Raw genomic sequence first — 24562 nt, forward strand, 5'->3', positions numbered from 1 at the left:
CTTTCAGCTGAAACGCTTTCAGAGCAGGAAAGCCTTTCAGCTTTACTTACTATTGGGACTCTAAACTGACATCATCAAAATCTCCATAGAACCCATAATCACTCAACAAACCTCTGAAAGAATAAATTGACTCAAAATTTAAAAAAACCTTTTGAATGAATAATCATCTAGTTGAAGCCAGCTATTCTCCAAGGGGATCACAACCCTTGCCATGGTTTGGAGGATTGCACACCTCAATGACCCAGAGAGCTATGCTGGCTGGAGTCAGGTCTTGATGCTTTGGCTCTTGGGTAGGGTCACCTATGTCAAACAGCTCAAAGGTTAGAGGCCGGACTAAGAGTGATCTAGCAGTCCTCCAGGTTCAGGACTGGTAAAACAAAATTGTTACAGAAACAGCAATGAAGAATCCTTCCATGACTGAGTGCATCAGTGTTCCTGAGTCTCCACCTGGAACTTGCATGAATGACAGCAGTGAAAAACGAGCTACTAAGACGATGAAGGAAACCTTGAACACCACCAGCGATGGAGGACCTTCACTGCTGCCCTAAACGCCAGTGGTGTAACAGGCAGTAGGCAGGCAGTTAACAGGAACTAAGGTACACACATTTTGCCAATGGAGCTTGATTAACAATGGCATCTGTTTCTCCTGCTTCCATCCCACTTCATTATTTTCCATTACATTCTTTTGTTGTAGCTTTCTGCAAGAAGACTAAACAAATAAAACAATTCCAGAAAAAAAAACCTCATGTTATTCTCTATAACGATGAAATTTTTGTATGAATTTGGTCCTGCAGCACAAATCACTAAATTCTATCATTATCCCAAAATCTACAGGGAAATTCTCCAGAAAATGAAGTTGCAATGCCTGGTTTCTTTTCTCAACTATCTTCTACATCACAAGCTCTAAGAAATATTCTTACTCTGCAAGAAGAAATGTATTATTATTACACTGACAAAACTGAGGAAATGTTTTCTAATACCAGGTCCACCTGAGGTTGTGAATGCCGGACTTAATGGACAGCTTGTACATATGCGACAATATTCAAGGTGGATGGGAATAGGTTTGCTGGCCACTGCAAGACTACAGGCATTTTCTACCAGGTGAAAACAGTATGTTCCCATGTGCTTTTTCTCCCCCACCACCCTGAACTGCAACAATCAGGAATTGAGTCAAGCCGAGCACAGCTGGAAGCTCTGAGCAGACTGACTCATTCACTAAGCCCGCGAGGCTGGCTCACTCTATCATCACAGCTGTTTCTGCGATCCTCTCCCACATACTGTGTTTGTTCATTTCCATCTTGCTCAGGAATGGGGCTCAGTCGTAATCTAGGGATTGCCTTTCATGCTTAACTCATTCTAAACAAAGTAAAATTAATATCCAGGAGAAAGTAAATTAGGTATCAAAATATAAATCCTAAATACAGGTTGAGCACTCCTTATCTGAAATGCTTGGGGCCAGAAGTGTTTCAGATTCAAGACTGTCTGGATTTTGGAATATTTGCAGCTATATAATGAGATAGCGTGGGGATGGGACCCAGGTCTAAACATAAAATCCACTTGCATTATATATACAGCTTATACGTATACCCTGAAGGTAGTTTAATATAATTATTAATAATTTTGTGCATGAAACGATAATGTGTACATTGAGCCATTGGAAAGGTAAGCTATCACTACTTTGGCCGCCCAGGTGGACAGTCAGTGGCCGTTTGGCATTGCCATCACTCCCAACTCTGAATTTATCTGCGACTGGTAAGCAGTCTTTGTCTTACACTTGTTCATCACACATTAAAAATTATTATGTACCATTAATATAATGAAAATATAATGAGTGTAAGATAACAAAAGCAGCACAGCAGCATCGTGAGAATACCTGAATCAGCTGTCGAACAACAACAAACGACAGCAGGCGTTCAGTCTCCACCTGTGATGCTGTGTTTTGATTAGTCACAGAAAAGTACCACACAGAAAGAGGCCCATCAGCCCATCTAGTCCATACTAAACCATTTAAACTGCTTACTCCCATTGACCTGCACCGGGACCATAGCTCTCCATACCCTTACCATCCATGTACCTATCCAGACCTCTCTTAAACGTTGAAATCGAGCTCACATGCACCACTTGCACTGGCAGCTCATTCCACACTCTCACCGCCCTCTAAGTGAAAAGGTTTCCGCTTATCACAAACAAGAGAAAATCTGCAGATGCTTGGATTCCAAGCCACACACACAAAATGTTGGAGGAACTCTGCAGGCCAGGCAGCATCTAAGGGAAAGAGTATAGTCGACACTTTGGGCTGAGACCATTCTTTGGGACTGGAGAAAAAAAGATGAAGAGCCAAAAGTTAGAAGGAGGGGGAAGTGAGGAAGAAACACAAGCTGGTAGGTGAAACTGGGAGGGGCGGGGGGGGTGAAGTAAAGTGTTGGAAAGTTGATTGCTAAAAGAGATACAGGGTTGGAGAAGGGGAGCCTGTTAGAAGAGGACAGAAGGTCATGGAAGAAAGAAAAGGGGAAGAACACCAGAGGGTGGTGATGGGCAGGTAAGTAGATAAGGTGAGAGAGGAAAAAGGGAATGGGGAATAGTGAGGGGGTGGGGGAGGCATTACCAGAAGTTCAAGAAATCGATGTTCATGCCATCAGATTGGAGGCCACCCAGATGGATTCCGAACAGTCGACTGTACTCTTTTCCAATAGATACTGCCTGGCTTGCTGAGTTCCTGCAGCACTTTGTGCATGTTGTTTAAGTTTCCCCTTATATTTGCTTTAGACTTTTCACCTTTCACCCATGACCTCTGTTTGTAGTCCCAACTAACCTCAGAAGAAAAGCTTGCTTGCATTTACCCCTCGTAATTTTGTATAGCTCAATCCAATCTCCTCTCAATCTTCTGCATTCCAAGGACTAAAGTCCTAAACTATTCAATCTTTCCATAACGCTCAGGTCCTCCAGTACCAGCAACATCCTTGTAAATTTTCGTTGTATTTTTTCAACCTTATTTACATCTTTCCTGTAGGTAGGTGGCCAAAATTGCAAACAGTACTCCAAATTAGGCCTCGCCAATGTCTCATACAACTTCAAAATAACATTCATAACATTACACTATATTTGTATTTTACTTTTTTTAGGTTTTATGTAAGGTATAAAAGCAAAAGAGTGAATTTAATTACAGGTAAATGGAATGAAAACTGAAAAAGTTGATAGTTTATTTGTAATGCAATAATGATGCTGCTCATGTTACACTTGTAGGGTAACGTAATTGGTGGAAACATACATAATTCACAACCACCGACATTCAGTTGGGGTTCACTTTAAGAGGCTGGTCTGACGTGATGACATAATTACATGTAGTTTGGTTACCACGCTTTGTGTTCAGGGTTTGGAGTACAATAAATGAGTTGTTCTGGGTTTTCTTAAACATAAAATGCCTCCGCTGTTTTATCTGCTAAAACCTACACCCTCAAACACGGGATTTTAGCTGGAGATGAAATTCAGATTTCATGCATAGTATGTTTTGTAATTTAGAAAAGCGTGATGATCTTCACTTACAACAAAAGACAACTGCAGTACCAAACATGACATCAGGTCTGAGAAACATAAGGCGGAGGGTCTGTCATCATTAACAGCATTGTGAAGTGAAACCTCTGAAGCAGTTGAGGGGCCTGGAAGCAGATGCTCTTGGGATGAGGAAGCACTGTGCTGGATGACTATTTTCATCTGCTTCATTAACAAGGGTTTCTGTTGTAGCAATCTTTCTTTGTTTTAATAAAATAGCGTGATTCCTTGTTCTGTTATGACTGCACGCTGCTCTAGTCCTTCAATTTCTCCGCTGCTTCGTGATCTGCAGACACTTTATCACGACAAATCTTTAAAAATTTGATGGCATGCCTTTGCTTAAATATTTGCAGCCAGCCTGCTGAATATTCACAATTACCCTCCATTTTCAGTTTTTTGTGATAGATCTTTACTTGTTACATGATCAGCATATTGGCTTATATTCACTCCGAAGCTGTTGAATCCACTCTTTCAAGACACGAGCAAGATCTTCATTTTTCGGGGTGTGTTTTCTATTTTTCTGCATTATAAAGTATGCAGTGTTTTTCTACTTTTCATTCATTTCTGTTCATTACTTTTGGCAGAAGACTTTAACAGCTTCTCCTTCTGTTTCATAAGCTCGTAGTTGGAGGGTTGCTCCAACACCATAGTGCTCCGTGAGATGCTTCACACTCACGTTGGTCAAGTTTTTCCAACAGTTTGACTTTCTGTGGTAAAGGTAAACATAAATGCTTCCCCTTTTACCCATAGTGGTAGTCTTGGGCCTTTTTGACATTCTCAACAACATCTTCACAGCTCAGAGCAGAGAATAGGCACAAAATACATGGTAATCACTGTGACTAATGCACAAAGATCTGGTTATGATGGCTGCTGAAAACACATTGGCGCCAACAGGGTCCCACTCATGGAATGTGAGGTCACTTCTCAGAACTGTCTGTGGTGCCTAGAAAACTGCACATCACCTGGGAGCCTTCTCATCGTCAGTGCTCTAAAAAATTTTGGATTTCAGCGGTTTTCTGATTTTGGATTTTCAGATGAGGGATGCTCAACCTATATAAACTTATTTTACTAGCCTATAAAGAATATGTGGAAAATTTCCCATATAGCGGAAGCCAGTCATGAATGAATTCAATTCACTTAACATGAACATTCAAAAGATAGTAAAGACCGTTCCAAAACAGTAAGTTTTTGGACCCACTAAAACTAAGGACTCATGTTCCAGAACAGGCTGCAGTCTAGACAACCTGTTCTTGTACAGTTGTAGCTTTGACATCTACAATATGTACCATGGTCAAACATTGCCAAATATGTTCAAACAGTTCACTAATGCTCCCTTTAGATTTTTTTTCAGGTCCACTCACCATCAGAGTTCATTATTGCTTTGAAATAAGGTAGACTAAAGAGCTGAATTCAATTGGTGAGAGGAAAGTGACTGCCCTTATTGTTGAAGCAGATTTAGCTTCATTAACACTTGGGCAAAATTAAGTCAATAAGGATAATGGGAAAAGTTTCTAGTGGATGGAATCATACACAGTAGAAAGGAAGCCAGTCATCACAGCCCCTGGATAGGGTTATTCACAATCAAAGTTCTTGGCTCTATTATCTTAAGCTGCTACATCAGTGGTCTTCCCTGGAAAATATCAAAAATGGAATTATTCATTACAAAGTTTTATATATCCAAGCCAGCACTGTGCATAAAACTTTTCAATTCCTTGCAAATCCAACTCCACTCAACTCAACACCATCCAGGGGAGAAAAAAAATACACTTGACTGGTTCCTCACCCACCTACTTAAATACTCACTCTGTTCATCTTGAGCAAAATATGGCTGCAGTGCGTAGCACCTCCAAAACGTAATGCAAAAAAAAATTCCTCAACGTCAGTTCCACTAAAACCTTGGATAACATCAGCTGGAGTCTGGAAAACTTCCTCCCATCTTATCCGTAACACATCAGAAGATCTAAATGTACAACTAAGTCAAACAAGCAGGGAAATTTCACACATTTCTTCATTCCTTACCAATATCCTCCACTGAATTATGCCGGTGAGTACAGACAATCAACCTTTTACCTGTATTCATAGATGAATCCATTGTAGACATGTCTGACAGGATGCTATTGTCTCTGCTGCTGACTTGGTCATCTTCCCCATCAGAACTGGGCCCAATGTACAAGTCTTCGATTGCTCGCTCATTGCTTCCAGGAGCTAACTGGTCTGGTTTAGCATCGTCCAATTTGTTCTGCTCATTAGTTGCCAACTGACCACCAGATGGATCTTGAGTTCCTTCTGTTGAATGTTAACAAATAAAAAATATAATCGTTAAAAATAAACTATAGATGCTGGAAATCTGAAATAAAACTGAAGAGCTCGAAATACTCAGCAGATCAAAAGCAGAGAAATTGAGTTAACATTTTAGATTGACGATCTTTCATAGGAACTGTCAAGAACTAGAAATCAAACATATTTTGTGTTGTAAAGTGGTGGTAAACCTTAACACCGTAAGATACAGGAGTAGAATTAGGCCATTTGGCCCATCAAGCCTGCTCCGCCATTTCACTATGTCTGATCCAATCTCACTCTGAACCCCGTCTCCTGCCTCCTCCCCATATCCTTCATGCCTTGATCAATCAAGAATCTACCAATATCTGTATTAAATATACCCCATGACTCAGCCTCCACAGCCAGCTGTGGCAAAGAACTCCAAAGATTCACCACTCTCTGGCCAGAGAGATTTCTCCTCATCTTCGTTCCAAAAGGACGTCCTTCTGTTCTGAGTGTGTCCACTGGTCTTAGGACTCCCCCACCACAGGAAATATCCACTCCACTTCCACAGATAGCCATAGATGGAGATCATGAAAAACCCAATGACGCAAGTGGTAATAGTGCTGGCCACGAATGTGGCAAATGGTTGTTCAGAAAAGGTAATTTGGCTGAAGGTGGTAATCAAAGGAGCTACATGAAACAGAAAATATAAACTAAAACGATGAATAGAAAATAAAAATAAAGATTCTGAAATGAAAGTTCTTAAAGCACTCAGTAGGAATGGATCCCTCCGAGAGGACCTACAATCCTGTCATTCCGTTTGTAGGCTTGCATACCTCAATGACCTGGCAAGCTGTGCTGGCTGGAGTCAGGGCTTTTTGTTTTGGCTCTTGGGAGGGCTACCCCTGCCAAACAGGTCAAAGGGTAGAGGCCAGGCGAAGGGTAGTGGTCCACCGGTCCTATAGGGTCGGAGGTTCAGCTCAGGGCTAACAACGCTGACTGGTAAAACAAAATTGGAATGGAAGTGGCAATAAAGAATCCTTTGACATCTGAGTATGACTGTATTCCTGAGTCTCCATCAGGGACTTGCATGACTGACAGTAATGAAAACCGAGAAGAACCTACTGACATGATGAAAGAAGCTCTGAACACCGCCAAAGATGGAGGACATTCACTGCTGCCGTAAATGCCAGCAGAGTAACATGCAGGAAGTAAGTAAGGTAAGGAATGGCATTAACTACTGTAAGGAAAAGTTAATGTCTTGACTTTAGATCTTTGGATCTGGTGCAAGCTGGAAAGATAGAATTCATTGTTGAGCCCTGAGGACTGTAATGGGTCTGTTTGAAAGATAACTTGCTCTTCCACAAGCTGTCAGTAAGAACTGCGGAAATAGTGTTGATTACCAAAAGACAGAGAAATGGGAATGTAAATGGGATGGAGAATTTAAGTAATACACACTAGATCAGGGGTTCCCAAGCTGGGATCAACAGACCCCTGGCTTAATGGTGCTGGTCCATGGCGTAAAAAAATGGTTGGGAACGCCTGATCTAGATGATAAGGTTATATTTGCAGACTGAACGCAAGTGTTCTACAAAGTCCTTAGATTCTCTTAAGCAGAGGAAACACCAAATGCAATATACTAAACTGGAAAAGCACAAGTGATTCCTCACTTCATCTGCAAGGAGAGTCTGGGTTGCACTATCATCACTGTGTAACAGTTACCCAAGAACCATATAATTCAGCTCATTTCCCCTTCCTCCCTTTTATGGCATAAACAGAATGTATTCCCAGACAAGAATGGGCAATGATACTTGATAGGACAGTGTATAACAACAAAACTTCATCATAAGAATTAAGAATGAGTTACTCAAATGTTTTATCATTGTAAAATGCATGGCCAAGACACGTAGGCTGACTAAAAATTCTTTCAGATTCGGATTCTCAAGAAATAGCAAAAATAAGTACTAACAAGTTTTGTGTATCTGTATAGGATGTCTTCAAAATTATACGTATAAACCCTATATATTGTAATTTATTTTAGCCCTATGCTTTTATAGTTTAAACACGCCAAACTTTCGGGCAAATGAGGCTCACCAGCCGTGGTTGTCAGCTCACTTAGGAGAACAAAAACTCTGATCTCAAACCTCCACTGCCTTGCAGCTGTTTCCGCCCATGGGGAAGGCTTTGAGAGTAAACCCTGAGGGAAAAATCCACAGGTGGAATCCCTAAGGCAGTCTTGAGTTCAACACTGACTGTCAACTCCTGTGATGCTGCTGGTGCCAGACTGTATCGGTCTCTGCCATTCTTTTGGGTTAATCAGATGCATGAAGAAAGGGAGCTTGCTTTCCATATTGTACTGCCCAGGCTTGCATATCTTGACAGCTGGAACACAACATCCATGGTTGACCCTGGCCGACGGAGGCCTCCTCATACCAACATTCAGTAAGATGATATCCGTATCTAAATTTCATCTAGGAAGCATGATTTTCTGATGTATGCAATGTGCCCTTTGATTCTGTTGTTACTTCACAGGTTACATTTGTTGATGTTAAATGGCAGTAGGAATTTTGGCATTTGAAGGACAAGAGTTTATTTAAAACTATAAGACATAGGAGCAGAATTAGGCCATTTGGCCCATTTAAGCTTCAAATAAGGAAGATGCTATTCTGTTGCTCTCTTCGTTGACAAAGCTAACAATGTTCCTATTACATTCACACTGGCAGCACAATCTATGACTCACAACTTGATCCTAGAAAAATTATATATAGTTTGGTTTTCACCCTTTCATGGAATACTTAAATATCTGTGTTTAATGATAACACAATTCAACTCCTTTGTAAAAGTAACAAAGTTGGTCAAAAATCTAATGCAGTAGTGCCAGGATGCTTTACTACCAGAACCAAGCACTAAAAGGGAACTTATGTGATTTCCCAGGGGACTTCACTCTTTGCTGCACTACTTCCTATAATTTGGTGTTCTCGACCACACGGAATTTTCATGTTATCCCCGTATCTATGTGGGTTTCCTCAGGATGATCAAATTTCCTTCCCAATCCCAATGCCCAATCCCCAGGACATGCTGCCCAATTCCCAGGACTGGCTACTATAAATTAATTCCGTCTTTAGGTAAGTGCAAAAGGATCAAAAGGGGATTTTAAAGTTCAAAAAGTTCGAAGTTAATTTATTATCAAAGTACATATTTGTCACCATATACAACACTGAGTGGGCACGTGGCCAAGTGGTTAAGGCATTGGGCTAGTGCCCTGAAGGTCGTGAGTTCAAGCCCCAGCCGAGGCAACGTGTTGTGTCACTTAATCGCACATTGCTCTGCGATGACACTGGTGCCAAGCTGTATGGGTCCTAATGCCCTTCCCTTGGACAACATTGGTGTCGTGGAGAGGGGAGACTTGCAGCATGGGCAACTGCTGGTCTTCCATACAACCTTGCCCAGGCCTGCGCCCTGGAGAGTGAAGACTTTCCAGGCGCGATCCATGGTCTCGCAAGACTAACGGATGCCTTTACTTATACAACACTGAGATTCACTTTCTTGTGGGCATACTCAATAAATCCATAGAATAATAATGATAATCGAATCAATGATAGACCACAGCAACATGGGCATTCAGCCGGTGTGCAAGGCAACAAACTGCAAATACAGAAAGAAAGAAATAATAATTATAAATAAATAAGCAATAAATATCGAGAACATGAGATGAAGAGTTCTTGAAAGTGAGCACATTTCAAAGATGAGGCAAGTGAAGCTCAGTGAAGTTATCCCCTTTGTGTTTAAGAGCCCGACAGTTGAGGGGTAGTAACAGTTCCTGAACCTGGCCACATGAGTTCTCAGGATCCTGATGACCTTCTTCCTGATGCCAACAGCAAAAAGGGAGCATGGCCTTGTGGTGGGGGTCACATGGCCAGATGATGGGATGATAATTTCCTGCAACAACATTTCGTGTGGATGTTCTCAATGGTGCGGAGGACTTTACTGATGATGTGCCCTTTGATTTTGTTGTTACTTCACAAGTTGTATCCACTACTTTCTGTAAGGTTTTCCGTTCAAGGGCATTGATGCTTCCATAGCAGGCTGTGACGCAGCCAGCCTATATACTCGCTATTACACATCTATAGAAGTTTGTAAAGGTTTTAGATGTCATGCCGAGTCATTGCAAACTCCTAAGTGAGTAGAGGTGATGCCGTGTTTTCTTCATACTTGTACTTGTGTGCTGGGCACAGGACAGGTCCTTCGAAAAAGTAACACCGCAAATTTAAAGTTGCTGGTCCTCTCCACCTCTGATCCTCTGATGAGGATTGGCTTATGGCCCTCTGGTTTCCTTCTCCTGAAGTCAATAATCAGTTCCTTGGTTTTGCTGACACCGAGTAAGAGGAATGTAAGTATGTGGTATGTGAAAGAGAATAACTTGCAGGGAAATGGTGGATTGAAACAGATGGTATTGTGCTGCTCAGGAGCATGGACTCAACGGACTAAATGACTTCTTCACAAGACCCAAGTAGGTAAGTAAATGTGTCCGTCCTTAAAGGCACTGTCCCCAGAACTGCCACAGAGCTAAAACATTCACGTTGGCTGCCAGTGAAGAGAAAGAGATTGCAGAGGAGTTAGTGACACAGCTCTCAGAGTGGGGCATGTAAATTCTTGTCTACAGATACATGCCAAGAGGAAGACGCTAGACCTATTAAAAGAGAAGCCTGTAATTAAATTCCTATATAATGCATAAATGCTGAATGAAATTTCATAATCTTGCAAAAAAAGTTGAGTACGATTTACATCTGCAGAATAAAAGTCATTTGTTTTAATGCAAAGCTATAGTTCTTTAAATGAGCTGCATCCCATTAGGAAGTGAATAGACTTTGCAGCAAACCATCAAACTACTGGAGCCATAGTTATTTCTTATGTATTTAAGAGATTCAAATGGACCAGCATTACAAGAAATGGAATTTTATGCATCATCTAGTCTCTCAAAAGTTCAAAGAAAGTTTATTATCTAAAAACATACATGTCACCATATACAACCCTGAGATTTGGTTTCTTGCAGGCATACTTAGTAAACCTAAGAACCATAATAGATCAATGAAAGACCGCACCCAACAGGTCAAACAACCAATGTGCAAAAGATAACAAACTGTGCAAATACAAAACAAACAAACAAACAAATAAATAAATAAGCAATAAATATCAAGAACATGAGATGAAGAGTCCTTGAAAGTGAGCCCATAGGTTGTGAGAACAGTTCAGTAATGGGGTGCGTGAGGTTACCTCCTCTGGTTCAGGACCCAAATGGTTGAGGGGTTAAGGGGTAAAAACTGTTCCTGAACCTGGTGGTATGAGTCATGAGGTTCCTATACATTCTTCCTGATGGCAGCAGTGAGAACAGAGCATGCCCTGGATGGTTGATGCCGCCTTCTTGTGACAACGCTCCATGGAAATTTGCTCAATGGTGAGGAGGGGTTTACCTGTGATGAACTGGGCCATATCCACCAATTTTTGTAGGCTTTTCCATTCAAGAGCATTGGTATTTCTATACCAGGCCGTGATGCAACCAGCCAATATACTCTTCGCCACACATCTCTCAAAGTTTTAGATAATAGGCCAAATCTTCTCAGACGCCTAAGGAAGCAGAGATGCTGCCATGCTTTCTTCATAATTGCACTTATGTGCTGGGCCCAAGACACATCATCTGAAATAATAACTCCAAGGAATTTAAAGTTGCTGACCCTCTCCACCTCTCATCACCTGATGAGGACTGACTCTTGGACTTCCAGTTTTCTCCTCCTGAAGTCAATAATCAGCTCAAGATCTTGCTGACATTGAGTGAGAGTTTGTTGTTGTGGCACCACTCAGCCAGATTTTCAATCTCCCTCCTATATGCTGATTCATCACCACTTTTGATTTGGCATACGTCAATGGTGTCATCAGCAAACTTAAATATGGCACTAGAGCTGTGCTTAGCCTCGCAGTGATAAGTGTAAAGCAAGTAGAGCAGGGGGCTAAGCACACAGCTTTATGGTGCACCTGTGCTGATGGAGATTGTGGAGAAGATGTTCTCGCCAATCCAAAATGACTAGGGTCTATAAGTGAGGAGATCAAGGATCCAATTGCACAAGGATGTATTGAGGCCAAGGTCATGAAGCTATTGATTAGTTTTTTGAATGCTGAGCTGTAGTCGATAAACAGCATCCTGATGTATGCATTTTTACTGTCAAGACGTTCCAGGGTTGAGTGAAGAGCCAATGAAATGGCATCTGCCATGGACCTATTGCTCTAGCAGGCAAACTGGAGGAATCCAAGTTGCTTCTCAGGCAGGAATTGATATGTTTCATCACCAACCTCCCAAAATACTTCATCACAGTGAATGCAAGTGCTGCTGGACGATAGTCATTGAGACAGGTTATCACGTTCTTCATAGGCTTCTTATTCCTCAGACTGCCAAAGCGAGAGGTTAAAGGTACTGGTGACCACTCCAGCCAGTTGATTAGCACAAGCCTTTAGTACTCAGCCAGGTACTACAGTTGGGCTGTATGCTTTCTACAGGTTCACCCTCCTGAAGGAGGATCTCACATCGCCCACAAGAGATACAAGTCACAGGGCTATTGGCAACTACGTGAGTTTGTGAAAGTTCCTCCATGTTTTGATGGTCAAAGCGAGCATAGCAGGCACTGAGCTCATCTGGAAGTGAAGCCCTGTTGTCACCTGTGTCGCTTGGATTCACCTTGTAGGAGGTAATAGCATTCAAGCCCAGCCACAACTGTCAAGCATCCTTCAGTGATTCAAGTTTAGAGTGGAATTGCCACTTCGACCATGGGATGGTTTTCTGGAGATCATATCTGGACCTTTTGTATCTGTCTTGCTTACCAGACCTAAATGCCACTGATCTAGTCCTTGGCAGATTGTGGTCCTTGTGGTTCATCCAGAGCTTCTGGTTGGGGAAAAATCCAAATGATTTTGTGGGGACAAACATATCCATGACTACTTTTATAAAGTCTGTGATAACTGTGGTGTATTCATTCAGATCCTCTGATGAGTCATGGAACATGGCCCAGTCCACTGATTCAAAGCAATCCCACAGCCACTCCTGTCTCCCACAACCACCTCTTTACTGTCCATAACTTTGACGCCTTGCTCTTTAGCCTCTGCCTGTATGCAGGTAGCAGAAATAGTCAAGTTATCAGATTTCCTGAAAAGTGGTCTGGGCATGGAATGGGAGGTATTCCTTATCATAGCATTTCAGTGGTCTATTGTGTTGGGACATCTGCCTGGTACTGCAGATTATATGCTGATGGTAATTGGGCAGAGTTTTCTTCAAACAAGCCTGATTAAAGTCCCTGCCTATGATTTGAAATGCTTTGGGGTGGACTGTTTCTTGTTTGGTGATGGTAGTACTCCATATCTGGAGTGCCTGATTACCATTGGCTTTTGGCAGTATGTAAACTCCATTCAGGATATCAGAGGAGAACTCTCCTGGTAAACAGAAGAGTCAGCATTTAAATGTTATATGTTCCAAATCGAGGGAACAAGAGTACGACAAAACTGTCACATCTGAGCACAACAGAGAGTTTATCATGAAGCACAGACTCACACCTTTTGCCCTCTCTGAATCAGCAGTTAGGTCCATCCCATGTATCAAGAAGCCTTCAAGTCTTACCAATGCATCAGGAGTGTCCAGGCTGCGGCATGTCTCCATGAAACACAAAACACAGCAATTCCTCATTTCCCTCCAACACAGCAATCTTGCCCTTAGGTCCTCGATCTTGTACTCCAGCAAATGCACATTTGCTAACAAGATGTGGGGTAGAGGGAGTCTCATTCCTCTGCATTTCAGCCTGGCTGAGAGTCCACCCCTCCTCCCTCTCTTCCTGCAATGGTGATATACTTTTGTCCTCTTAAATTTGTTGTGTCTATACAACTACATATCAAATACTGCGCATGCGCCGGTCGTGCATGCAGCCTGGTACAGCCGTTCCGATCTATTCTTACTTTCTTCTTCTTACTTTTAACTTACGTTACTTTTTGTATTTTTTTTTCTCACGGTAACACGTCGAAGCTGCACCCTCTCTAACATGCTGGTAGAGAGAGTTTTATTTGGGCTTTTTTAAGCGCTGGAAATAGTTACATCCTGACACGCGGGACAGAAGCATGGTCGCATTCTGTATTCCAGGGACCAGCTGTTTGCACTAATGCTGGCTGGTTTAGCGAGCAAAGCGGTGGACACTCCTGCTGAAATCCGGAGGAAAACACACAGAGGATGCAGAGGGGGATCACAAAGTCGAGGAAAGAGGACCAGGTCGAGACAACAGAGACTTATGGAGAAGAGGAGTTCGGTGGGTAATACCGTTCCGGCTGACTGGAAGTGCACTGAGAGCCGTAAGCGTAAAGGAGTTGGGTGCTTACTGATCTGGTTAACAACAGATGGTGCAATCCGGGTCATATTATGATCAAGGAACGTGTTTGCAGACTGGATATTGAACTTTTTACTGTTGGACTTCGGCCACATTCCACCGTGATACAACACTTGGCAGCACGGGAGGTCGTTCCTGCCTGTGGCCATCGAATGTGCAGCTCCTCCCATGGAGGGTCAGACACCCTGAGCCAATAGACTGGTCCTGGACTTATTTTCCATCTGGCATAGTTTGTATTTTGTTGTTTGATTGTTTGTGGTTTTTGTATTGCTATATTTACACTCTATTCTTGGTTGGTGCGGCTGTAACAAAACCAAATTTCCCTCGGGATTAATAAAGTATATCTATCTATCTATCTATCTACCTAGCTAAATAAATAAATAAATAAATAAAGGCATGCACTTGGAGATGAAGTTAATTTGTGCATTCCCTTTGCAGCGAGAGCAACAAATCAATGCGCATGGGTAAGTTATCAGTCAATAATTAGTGCTAAGGGGAGTCATTGCACTAAAAGAAATAGATCCATATATTAGTCTTCCTCCCCTTTTAGATTAATATAACATTATACTGTATATATAACAAAACATTCTATTTACCTTTAACAGACCATGTTCAAATAAGCAAGCTTTCACAATAACCTACATGCTTGGGAATTAAATCTGCCGACTTTGGGGTAATTATTGGTGTTAAATGTCGAAATGGGGAGGCGTTCACTTGGTTGGTATTAGTGTATTTTCACGACACATGCCGGTGATAATAAACCTGATTCTGTATTTTATTTTGCAAGGTCTTTTTGAAAAGTCTCTCTCTATAAGGGAGACCCATACATCCCGAGTCTGCCCTCCACTCAGCTAAAAGCTGAAGCATGGTTGATAAGCAGGAACAATCTCTCATAAATCTTTTCTTCCTGTTACATTTCCTCTTCCTCTTGTCCTTCATCCCGCTCTCCAGATTTCACCTCATGTAGTCCATATAGAGGCCAAGTCATTGTGTATATTTAAAGTGGAGCTTGATAGATTCTTGATTAGTACAGGTGTCAAAGATTACAGGGAGAAGGCAGGAGAATGGGTTGAGAGGGATAATAACTCAGCCATGATGGAATGGTGGAGCAAATTCGATGGGGTGAATGGCCCAATTCTGCTCCTATGCCTTGTGGTCTTATATCAGGCTCTACTCTCTGCATCAGTTTGGCATGTAGTACAGGGTGCCCACAGACAGCTGCTATAAATAATGCCTCATCACTGGAAAACCAATACTATCTTCTACGTCTATACAAAAGCTCAAGAGGCTTGGTTGCTTGGTTAGAGAGCTCATTAGTGTGAGGAGTCAGAGGAGACATCAGGAACCTTTGCCCCCAAAGAGCCACATCATCATACAAAGCTATGCATGTGGGTGCAAACTTCCTGAAGTAAAAGCAGACATATACACTTAGTGGCCACTTTATTAGCTTACCTCCTATACCTAATAAAGTGACCACAGAGTGTATGTTTGTGGTCTTCTGCTGCGGTAGCCCGTCCACTTCAAGGTTCAATGTGTCATGTATTCAGAGAAGCTCTTCTGTACACCACTATTGTAACATGTGACTATTTGAGTTACCACTGAATTCCTGTCAGCTGAAACTACTCTGACCTCTCTCATCAAGAAATCATTTTCACCCACAGAACTGCCACTCGACAGATGTTTTCTTTGCTTTTCGCACCTTTCTCTGCAAACTCTAGAGACTGTTGTGCATGAAAATCAAACCACCCCATCTGGCACCAACAATCATTCTATGGTCAAAGTTACTTTGGTCAGATTTCAAACCCACTATGATACCTGGTCTGAACAACAACTGAACCTCTTTAACATATTACAAATGGGCACAATATTACAGGCAGAAACATACAAGTTCAGAATTTACCTTCTGTCTCGGATTTGCAATCATTGCCAGCTAAGATATCTGCAAGATTCTCATGTCCAGTCTTTCGTAGCACTCCCAAGAATTTGGAGAACCAGCCAGGGGGCTTCACCACTATTCTGCTCAATAACTCTCGGATTCCAGCTTGATTTCCATGTTTCGTAGTTTCACTCATAACCTACAAAGGCAAGTTTAGATCAGTGTGTTAATGAATATTTTTATAGTCTTGCAATGGTTCACACATTTTTCCCAAACTATTTGATTATTTTAATTGAGAAAGTCAGACTATGAAATACTTGATACTTGAGTCACATTTGGTTTTCACACAACCCAGAGAAGTAGACAAGATTTCAATTTAATATTTTGCCCAAAACATGACATTATTAGCATTACACTCACCAGGATTCCAATTCCTGGAACAACTTTGAAGCTACACCCTTCCGATTCAGGGCCAGATAATTACCATTGGAGACAAGCTGATTTCATAATTGGTTGCTATCTCATGTAATATAATTGTATGTGGGAACTCTGACACAGAGCTTCATGCTACTCTACCACAATTTTTCTCTACCTTGTTTTGCTATATATTTCCACAAGTGCAGAGGAAGTCCTCTTTAAAATTCAAAAAAACTTTGGAGTGAGACCCTCACCGAGGAAGTTTGAGACTATTGTGTCAGGTTATACTTATAGTAAAATATGACAGTTTTTAAAATGTTTTTCACGTCAAATCAAGTCAAGTCACTTTTTATTGTCATTTTGACCATAACTGCTGGTACAGTACACAGTAAAAACGAGACAATGTTTTTCAGAACCATGGTGCTACATGGAACAATACAAAAACTACACTGAACTACGTAAAACAACATAAAACTACACTAGACTACAGACCTACCCAGGACTGCATAAAGTGCACAAAACAGTGCCGGCATTACAATAAATAATAAACAAGACAATAGGCACAGTAGAGGACAGTAGGTTGGTATCAGTCCAGGCTCTGGGTATTGAGTCTGATGGCCTGGGGGAAGAAACTGTTACATAGTCTGGTCGTGAGAGCCCGAATGCTTCTGTACCTTTTGCCAGATGGCAGGAGGGAGAAGAGTTTATATGAGGGGTGCGTGGGGTCCTTCATAATGCTGTTTGCTTTGTGGATGCAGTGTGTGGTGTAAACGTTTGTAATGGCGGGAAGAGAGACCCCGATGATCTTCTCAGCTGACCTCACTATCCACTGCAGGGTCTTGCGATCTGAGATGGTGCAATTTCCGAACCAGGCAGTGATGCAGCTGCTCAGGATGCTCTCAGTCCAACCTCTGTAGAATGTGCTGAGGATGGGGGGAGTGGGAGATGGACTTTTCTCAGCCTTCGCAAAAAGTAGAGACGCTGCTGGGCTTTCTTTGTTATGGAGCTGGTGTTGAGGGACCAGGTGAGATTCCCTGCCAGGTGAACACCAAGAAATTTGGTGCTCTTAACGATCTCTAAGGAGGAGTCGTCGATGTTCAGCGGAGAGTGGTCGCTCCGTGTCCTCCTGAAGTCAACAATCATCTCTTTTGTTTTGCTCACATTCAGAGACAGGTTGTTGACTCTGCACCAGTTCTTTAGCCGTTGCACCTCCTCTCTGTATGCTGACTCATCGTTCTTGCTGATGAGACCCACCATGGTCGTGTCATCGGCGAACTTGATGATGTGGTTCGAGCTGCGTGTTGCAGCACAGCCGCGGGTCAGCAGAGTGAACAGCAGTGGACTGAGCACACAGCACTGGGGGGCCCCCATGCTCAGTGTGATGGTGTTGGAGACGCTGCTTCCAATCCAGACTAACTGAGGTCTCCCAGTCAGGAAGTCTAGGATCCAGTTGCAGAGGGAGGTGATAAGGCCCAGTAGGCTCAGCTTTCCAATCAGTTTCTGAGGAATGATTGTGTTGAATGCTGAACTGAAGTCTATGAACAGCATTCGAATGTACGTGTCTTTTTTTTTTCCGATATAAAATCACAAGCTCAAATTCTAAATGAAAACTGATTAAACGAGTAGCACAGCATTTACATTACCCAGCCACTTAAGGTCACTGTCTTATCTTCTCAAATTACTCAGAAGATATAAAGCTTCCATTAGAAAGTTGACTACTTTGCACTGCTTTTATCTCCATATCCATGCAGAAGATCATCATGATCATCATCATTATGTGCCCTGTTGCAAGATGCAATTACGGTCTATAACCATGGTTTTCCTTGACAAATTTTTCTACAGAAGTTGTTTGCCATTTCCGCCTTCCGGGCAGTGTCTTTACATGGCTGATGACCCCTGTCATTATCAATACTCTTCAGAGATTGTCTGCCTGGCATCAGCGGTTGCATAACCAGGACTTGTGATGTGCACCAGCTGCTCATACGACCACCTGCTCTCATGGCTTCACATGACCCAGATCCGGGGTCTGAAGCAGGTGCTACACCTTGCCCAGCGGTGACTTCCAGACTAGCAGAGGGAAAGAGTGCCTTACACCTCCTTTGGTAGAGATGTATCTCCACCCTGCCACCCAAGATCAGACCTTCCATAAAAGTCTTGAACTACTATACAGCTGAAGGATGTTATTATCCCAAATATGTTTCAATGTTGGTCCCTTCTAGAATCATGCATTCCGAAGTTTCTCCACCTTTAAGTGGGAAGTCTGTCTGCCTGCTGTACCTATGCTAGGTTAGACCCGCACTGATAACAGCCTCACTGATTAGGTCAAAGCCAGCTTCTTTGTAGATAATCCTACAAAGGAATGAGGTAAAATCGATTCCAGTTCAAGTGGGATATAACCAACAAGTCCCAGCAGTGAGGTTCTTCTGCAGCCAGACTGGGACTCACGGATGCATAGAAAATCCGGGGCAGATCGGCATTTATAGAAGTAAATGCCAGCAAGTTCTCAGGGAAGTACTGACATTTCCCTTCAAAGTCAAGCTCATTAAAAGCCTTGCTGAGTGACATGCATGCAGATTTTTTATTAGGATGCTATGACATGGCTCATTTGTTCATTTCATGCCGTGCCATATGCCGTGGGCAATCATGGTCTTTCCATGACCAAAATTGTTCTTGGCAAATTTTACTACATAAGTAGCTTGCCATTGCCGTCTTCTGGGCAGTATCTTTACAAGATGGGTGACTCCAGCCGTTATCAATACCCTTCAGAGATTGTCTGCCTGACATCAGTGGTTGCATAACCAGCATTTGTGATATGCACCAGTGCTCATACAAACATCCACCACCTGCTCCCACAGTCACATGAACCTGAGGCATGAACTAAGCAAGTGCTACACCTTGTCCAAAGGTTACCTGCAGGCTAGTGGAGGGAAGGAGAGCCTTACATCACCTTTGGTAGAGACGTATCTCCACCCCACCATTGAAGTTACCCGCCCCATAAACTAACTGTATATGTTGACTTTCAATTCCACTAGTCAATGCTGCTTTTTGTGCTTCATTTGAGCCTCCTCCTTCATACTTCAGCAAACCCACTGGCTGTGACACTCTCTCTCCAGTTTGCTCTTGAATCTAGTTATGTTAATCATTTCACCATGTTGTTGTAAATGACATATTCCCACAATTCAAAGCAAAAGGTTTCTCCTAAATTCCACACTGGATATTCAGAATTGGCAAGGTGAAGTCAAAGTGATAGTTTCCTTGGTGACCAAAGATGAACCATCCCAACACTTTCAGCACAGCCCTGTGAGTAAAGCAGTGGATGTGAAAAGACCATCAATTCCAAGTGCAACTTGAAGGTCAAGCGTGTTCTTTCCATATTATTCACAATGAAGGGTGTCACTATAGTAAATGGCTTATTCATGTTGAAGGATTGTGCTGTCCTTACATATATATTTCCTCTCACATACTGCACTATGGGAATGTATGAGTTATTCATGATGTGAGCATAGTGGCTGTATGTGTTGTGTTATTCATGTTCAATTGTGATGGTGGCTAAAATATATTATTCATGTTATAGGCTTCAGTAGAATTCCAATGTATATGAAAATGGAGTCCATCTATATAGTAGATGAGGCCCTTTTTGTACATAGTCCCCCTCACTTAGTTACTGCCCATTACACCACTGGTGTTTAGGGCAGCACTGAAGGTCCTCCATCCCTCTCTGTCCTTGGTCACTCAGATATAGAAGGATTCTTCATTGCTGTTTCTGTAACAATCCCCCTCAACAAATATATTAAAAGACCTGGAGACACAAGAGAGTGTGGATGCTGGGATCTGAAGCAAAGATCAAGCTGCTTGAGGAGCTAACTAGATTCAAACAATATCTCTAGAGGTAAATGGACAACTGATGTTATGGGTCAAGACACTTCCTTAGTAATGAAGATAATGCAAACATTTCCAGATAGGAGTGGCAACTTCCATAAATAATGTTGTTGTATTTCGACTAATATGAGGGCAATGGAGATTGGTAGAAGTGTTTTACTGCCTTATGGACTCTTGGTTATTCACACCTGTCCTACTGGAAATAATTCTAGCCCTGGGACCACCAAAGACCAAAGCATGCTAGGTAATTGGAGTTTTATTTTAGAGTTATAGAACACTACAGCACAGAAATAGGCCTTCAGCACAGCTGGTCCATGCTGAACTATTAAGGTGCCTAGTCCCATTGACCTGCAGCTGGACCTAGGCCTCCCTTCCATGTACCAATATAAAAGTGCCAATAACTCTATTTATGACCCTATCTACCTCTGATGCCACTTTCAAAGAATTATGGATTGGATCTGTATTCCCACTTCTACCATACTCCTCCGTCCCCTACCACTGACCTTACAAGTCCTGGCCTGGCTTGTCCTCCCAGAGTGTCACTCCTCACACGTCTTCACTAAAATCCATCTGCCATTTTCAGCCCCTTTTTCCAACTGGTTCAGAACGTGTTGCTAGCTTTGATAGTCTCTTCGGTAGCCACAAATTGTAGTATCATCTGCAAAGTTCTTCTTCCACCTATGCCTCTTAATCTGAAGATTGTTTCTGGCACTTTGTCTTATTGCAGATTTCAAGAATCTGCAGTTTTTGAACTTATAGACTTGTTGAAAGATTCAAAAGTGCCAAGGGAAAGTTACAAGGAGAAATCAGACAAGTTCAATAGAACTTAATTATACTCAGGAGCATAAAAGCCAATGTTTATGACTATTTTCTGGATCTGTTGACAATACTTTAAATGTCCTAAACACACAAATCTCAATTTATTTGAATATCTGCATTTTTTATCAATTCATTTCTGAAGAGGGGTCTGAAACATTAACTCTATTTCTCTTTTTGTACATTTTCTCTGACCAGACGAGTGTTTCTGACTATTCTTGTTTTTTTTAAATTCCAAAAATGTGTATTCTGCTGTGGATAATTGGACCAACCTAGAATTGAGTGATATTGCACCAATTTTTCAGCCTTGTTGTCCCATTTGGGGAAATTAACTTGTCTCTGCAAAGAAAAACACAGAAATACTGTTCTATGAACTTTGCAATGGAACATGTTGGAGCCTTTAGCCTTAGGTTGACCAATAATATTGTTTAATACCATTAAGCTACAGTTCACAAATTCTAAGCCACTATGTCTAAAATAGATGACCTCACACTTACCAACATTCAACTCAATTTACCCTGTCATTTGAAATATTAATAAAATCTTGTTTTATGCTTCCAGTGACAGAGTTCATAATACTTCCAACCCTTAAATCATCAGCAAAGTTGAATAAGTGATTCTCTCTCCCATATTCTAATTTGTTAATATGTTGAATAATTAAGGGCCCAATTCAGATCCTTGTAGTTCACCCATTAACTCTGCTAAAAAGAAAGGATAGACTACATATTTATAAGACCATAGACCATAAAATATAGGAGCAGAATTAGGCTATTTCTCTCATTGAGTCTGCTCTGCCATTTCATCATGGCTGATCCAATTTTCCTCTCAGCCCATCTCCCTCCATGCCCTGCTTTATCAAGAATCAAATCAGCCTCTGCCTTAAATATACGTAAAGACTCAGCCTCCACAGCTGCCCGAGGCAACAAATTCCTCAGATTCACCACTCTCTGGCTAAAGAAATCAGAATCAGGTTTATTATCACCGGCATGTGTTGTGAAATTTGTTAACTTGGCAGCAACAGTTCAATGCAATACATAATATGGAAAAAAAATAAATAAGTATATGTATATTGGAGATTAAAAATCGTGCAAAAACAGAAATAAGATATATCGAAAAAGTGAGGTAATGTTCATGGATTCAATGTCCATTTAGGAATCAGATGACAGAGGGGAAGAAGCTGTTCCTGAATCGCTGAGTGTGTGCCTTCAGGCTTTGTATCTCCTACCTGATGGTAACTGTGAGCAAAGGGCATGCCCTGGGTGCTGGAGGTTCTTAATAATGGACACTGCCTTTCTGAGACACCGCTCCTTGAAGATGTCCTGGGTACTTTATAGGCTAGTACCCAAGGTGGAGCCAACTAAATTTACAACTCCCTGCAGCTTTTTTCGGTCCTCTGCAGTGGCACCCCACCCCCCCCCGGCCCCCGGCATACCAGACAGTAATGCAGCCTGTCAGAATGCTCTCCATGGTACATCTATAGAAGTTTATAAGTGTATTTGTTGACATACCAAATCTCTCCAAACTCCTAATGAAGTATAGTCACTGTCTTGCCACCTTTACAGCTACATCAATGTTAGGACCAGGCTAGGTATCCCTAGCCACACAGTCATGGGTATAGAGGGAGTAGAGCAGAGGGCTAAGCATACACCCCTGGGGTGCACCCAGTGTAGATTGTCAGCAAGGAAGAGATTATTATCACCAATCTGCACAGATTGGTGCATAAACTCCTTCTCATCTCCGTTCTAAAAGGACATCCCTCTATTCTGAGTCTGTGTCCTCTGGTCCTGGACTCTCCCACCATAGGAAACACTGTCTCCACATCCACTCCGTCAAGGCCTTTCACCATTCAATAAGTTTCAATTAGGTCCCCCCCCACCTTCAGAATTCCAGTGAGTATAGGCCCAGAGCCATCAAACACTCTTTATGACAAGCTGTTCAATCTTAAAATCATTTTCACGAACCTCCTTTGAATCCTCTCCAGTGTCAGCATATCCTTTCTAAAATAAAGGGCCCAAAACTGCTCACAAAACTCCCAAGGCCTTACAGTGCTTTATAAAGCCTCCTTGCTTTTACATTCTAGTCCTCTTGAAATGAATGTTAACATCACATTTGCCTTCCGCACCATAGACTCAATCTGCAAATTGAACGCGACCGGCTTAAATCAAAAGTAGGTACATTCTAAGGGACAATATCAAGTTAGACCAGTTTATACTTGTTTAGAGAAAGTTAAGTCTGCCCGATATCTGTAGATACCTTAGACCCTTAAATTTATTCTCTGAATCAATATAAACTAAAGACAAATTCTACATTACTGTTTTATTCATCTACTGTAAAGGCACTTTTTTCTGATTACAAAGCTAGTAACAGTGGCGGGTTGTTTGCTTTGAAGTTTCATAATGCTTGTTTTCACGGTAAGTTACATGAACCTAGGGTCATTTAGTTATACAATGGAGAGACGGGCCTTTTGACTCAATGTATAGATAATAAAATAGTCATTAATGTATCGATTAAGCCTCACCAATGTCTTATACGACTTCAACATAACATCCCAACTCCTGTACTCAATACCTTGATTTATGAAGACCAATATACCAAAAGCTTTCTTTATGACCAGTGCCGCCACTTTCAATGAATTATGGACTGGTACTCCCAGATCCCTTTGTTCTACTGCACTCCTCAGTGCCCTACCATTTACAGTGCAAGACCTACCCTGGTTGGTCCTACCATAACTTATTGATGAAAAGGTATTCATCCATAAAAGGCCTTAGCCGTCTGTGACTCAGTGATTCAGTTGCTCATCTAGATATTTCTCAAGTGTTGCGAGAGTCTCTGTCTCCATTACCCTTTCAGGCAGTTTGTTCCAAACAAAGAAACCTTCTCCAGATCATTTCTAAATCTTCTTACTCTTATTTTAAACCTATGCCCTCTGGTTATATACAGCACTACTAAGGAGAAAGTTTATTATTATCTATCCTATTTATGTCTCTGATTTTATTGTACACCTCAATTAAGTCTTGTCTCATCTGATTCAAGGGAATCAAATCCAGCCAGTTTAGTATCTCTGCATATTTGAAATATTCCATTCGAAGCAATATCCTGGCAAGTTTCCTCTGCACCCACACCAATGAAATCATATCCTTCCTTTTAAGTGGCAATCTGTAGCCAGCTCTGGCCTAACCAATGTTTTATGAAGTTGTACCACAGTTTCTCTGCTTATATTCAATACCGCAGCTAATAAAGGCAAGTAGCTAGCATGCTTATAAGACCATAAGACATAGGAGCAGAATTAGGCTATTTTGCCCATCAAGTCTCCTCCGTCATTTCATCATGGCTCATCCATTTCCCTCTC

At 41.8% G+C, this 24562-nt stretch overlaps 1 protein-coding gene across 1 annotated transcript in view; it reads right to left on the minus strand.

The window, feature by feature from the left end:
• The window catches only part of ifih1 (interferon induced with helicase C domain 1), a 127775-nt gene that overhangs the window by 87596 nt on the left and 15617 nt on the right, over positions 1 to 24562 (minus strand). The window contains exons 2-3 of the mRNA XM_063052333.1: positions 16126 to 16300; positions 5620 to 5835 (exon numbers count right to left, since the gene is read on the minus strand). Coding sequence (XP_062908403.1) covers positions 5620 to 5835; positions 16126 to 16300 — 391 coding nt within the window. The remainder of the gene's footprint in view (positions 1 to 5619; positions 5836 to 16125; positions 16301 to 24562) is intronic.

Source organism: Mobula hypostoma, chromosome 6 (genome assembly GCF_963921235.1).
Source record: "Mobula hypostoma chromosome 6, sMobHyp1.1, whole genome shotgun sequence".
Taxonomy (NCBI): Eukaryota; Metazoa; Chordata; class Chondrichthyes; order Myliobatiformes; family Myliobatidae; genus Mobula; species Mobula hypostoma.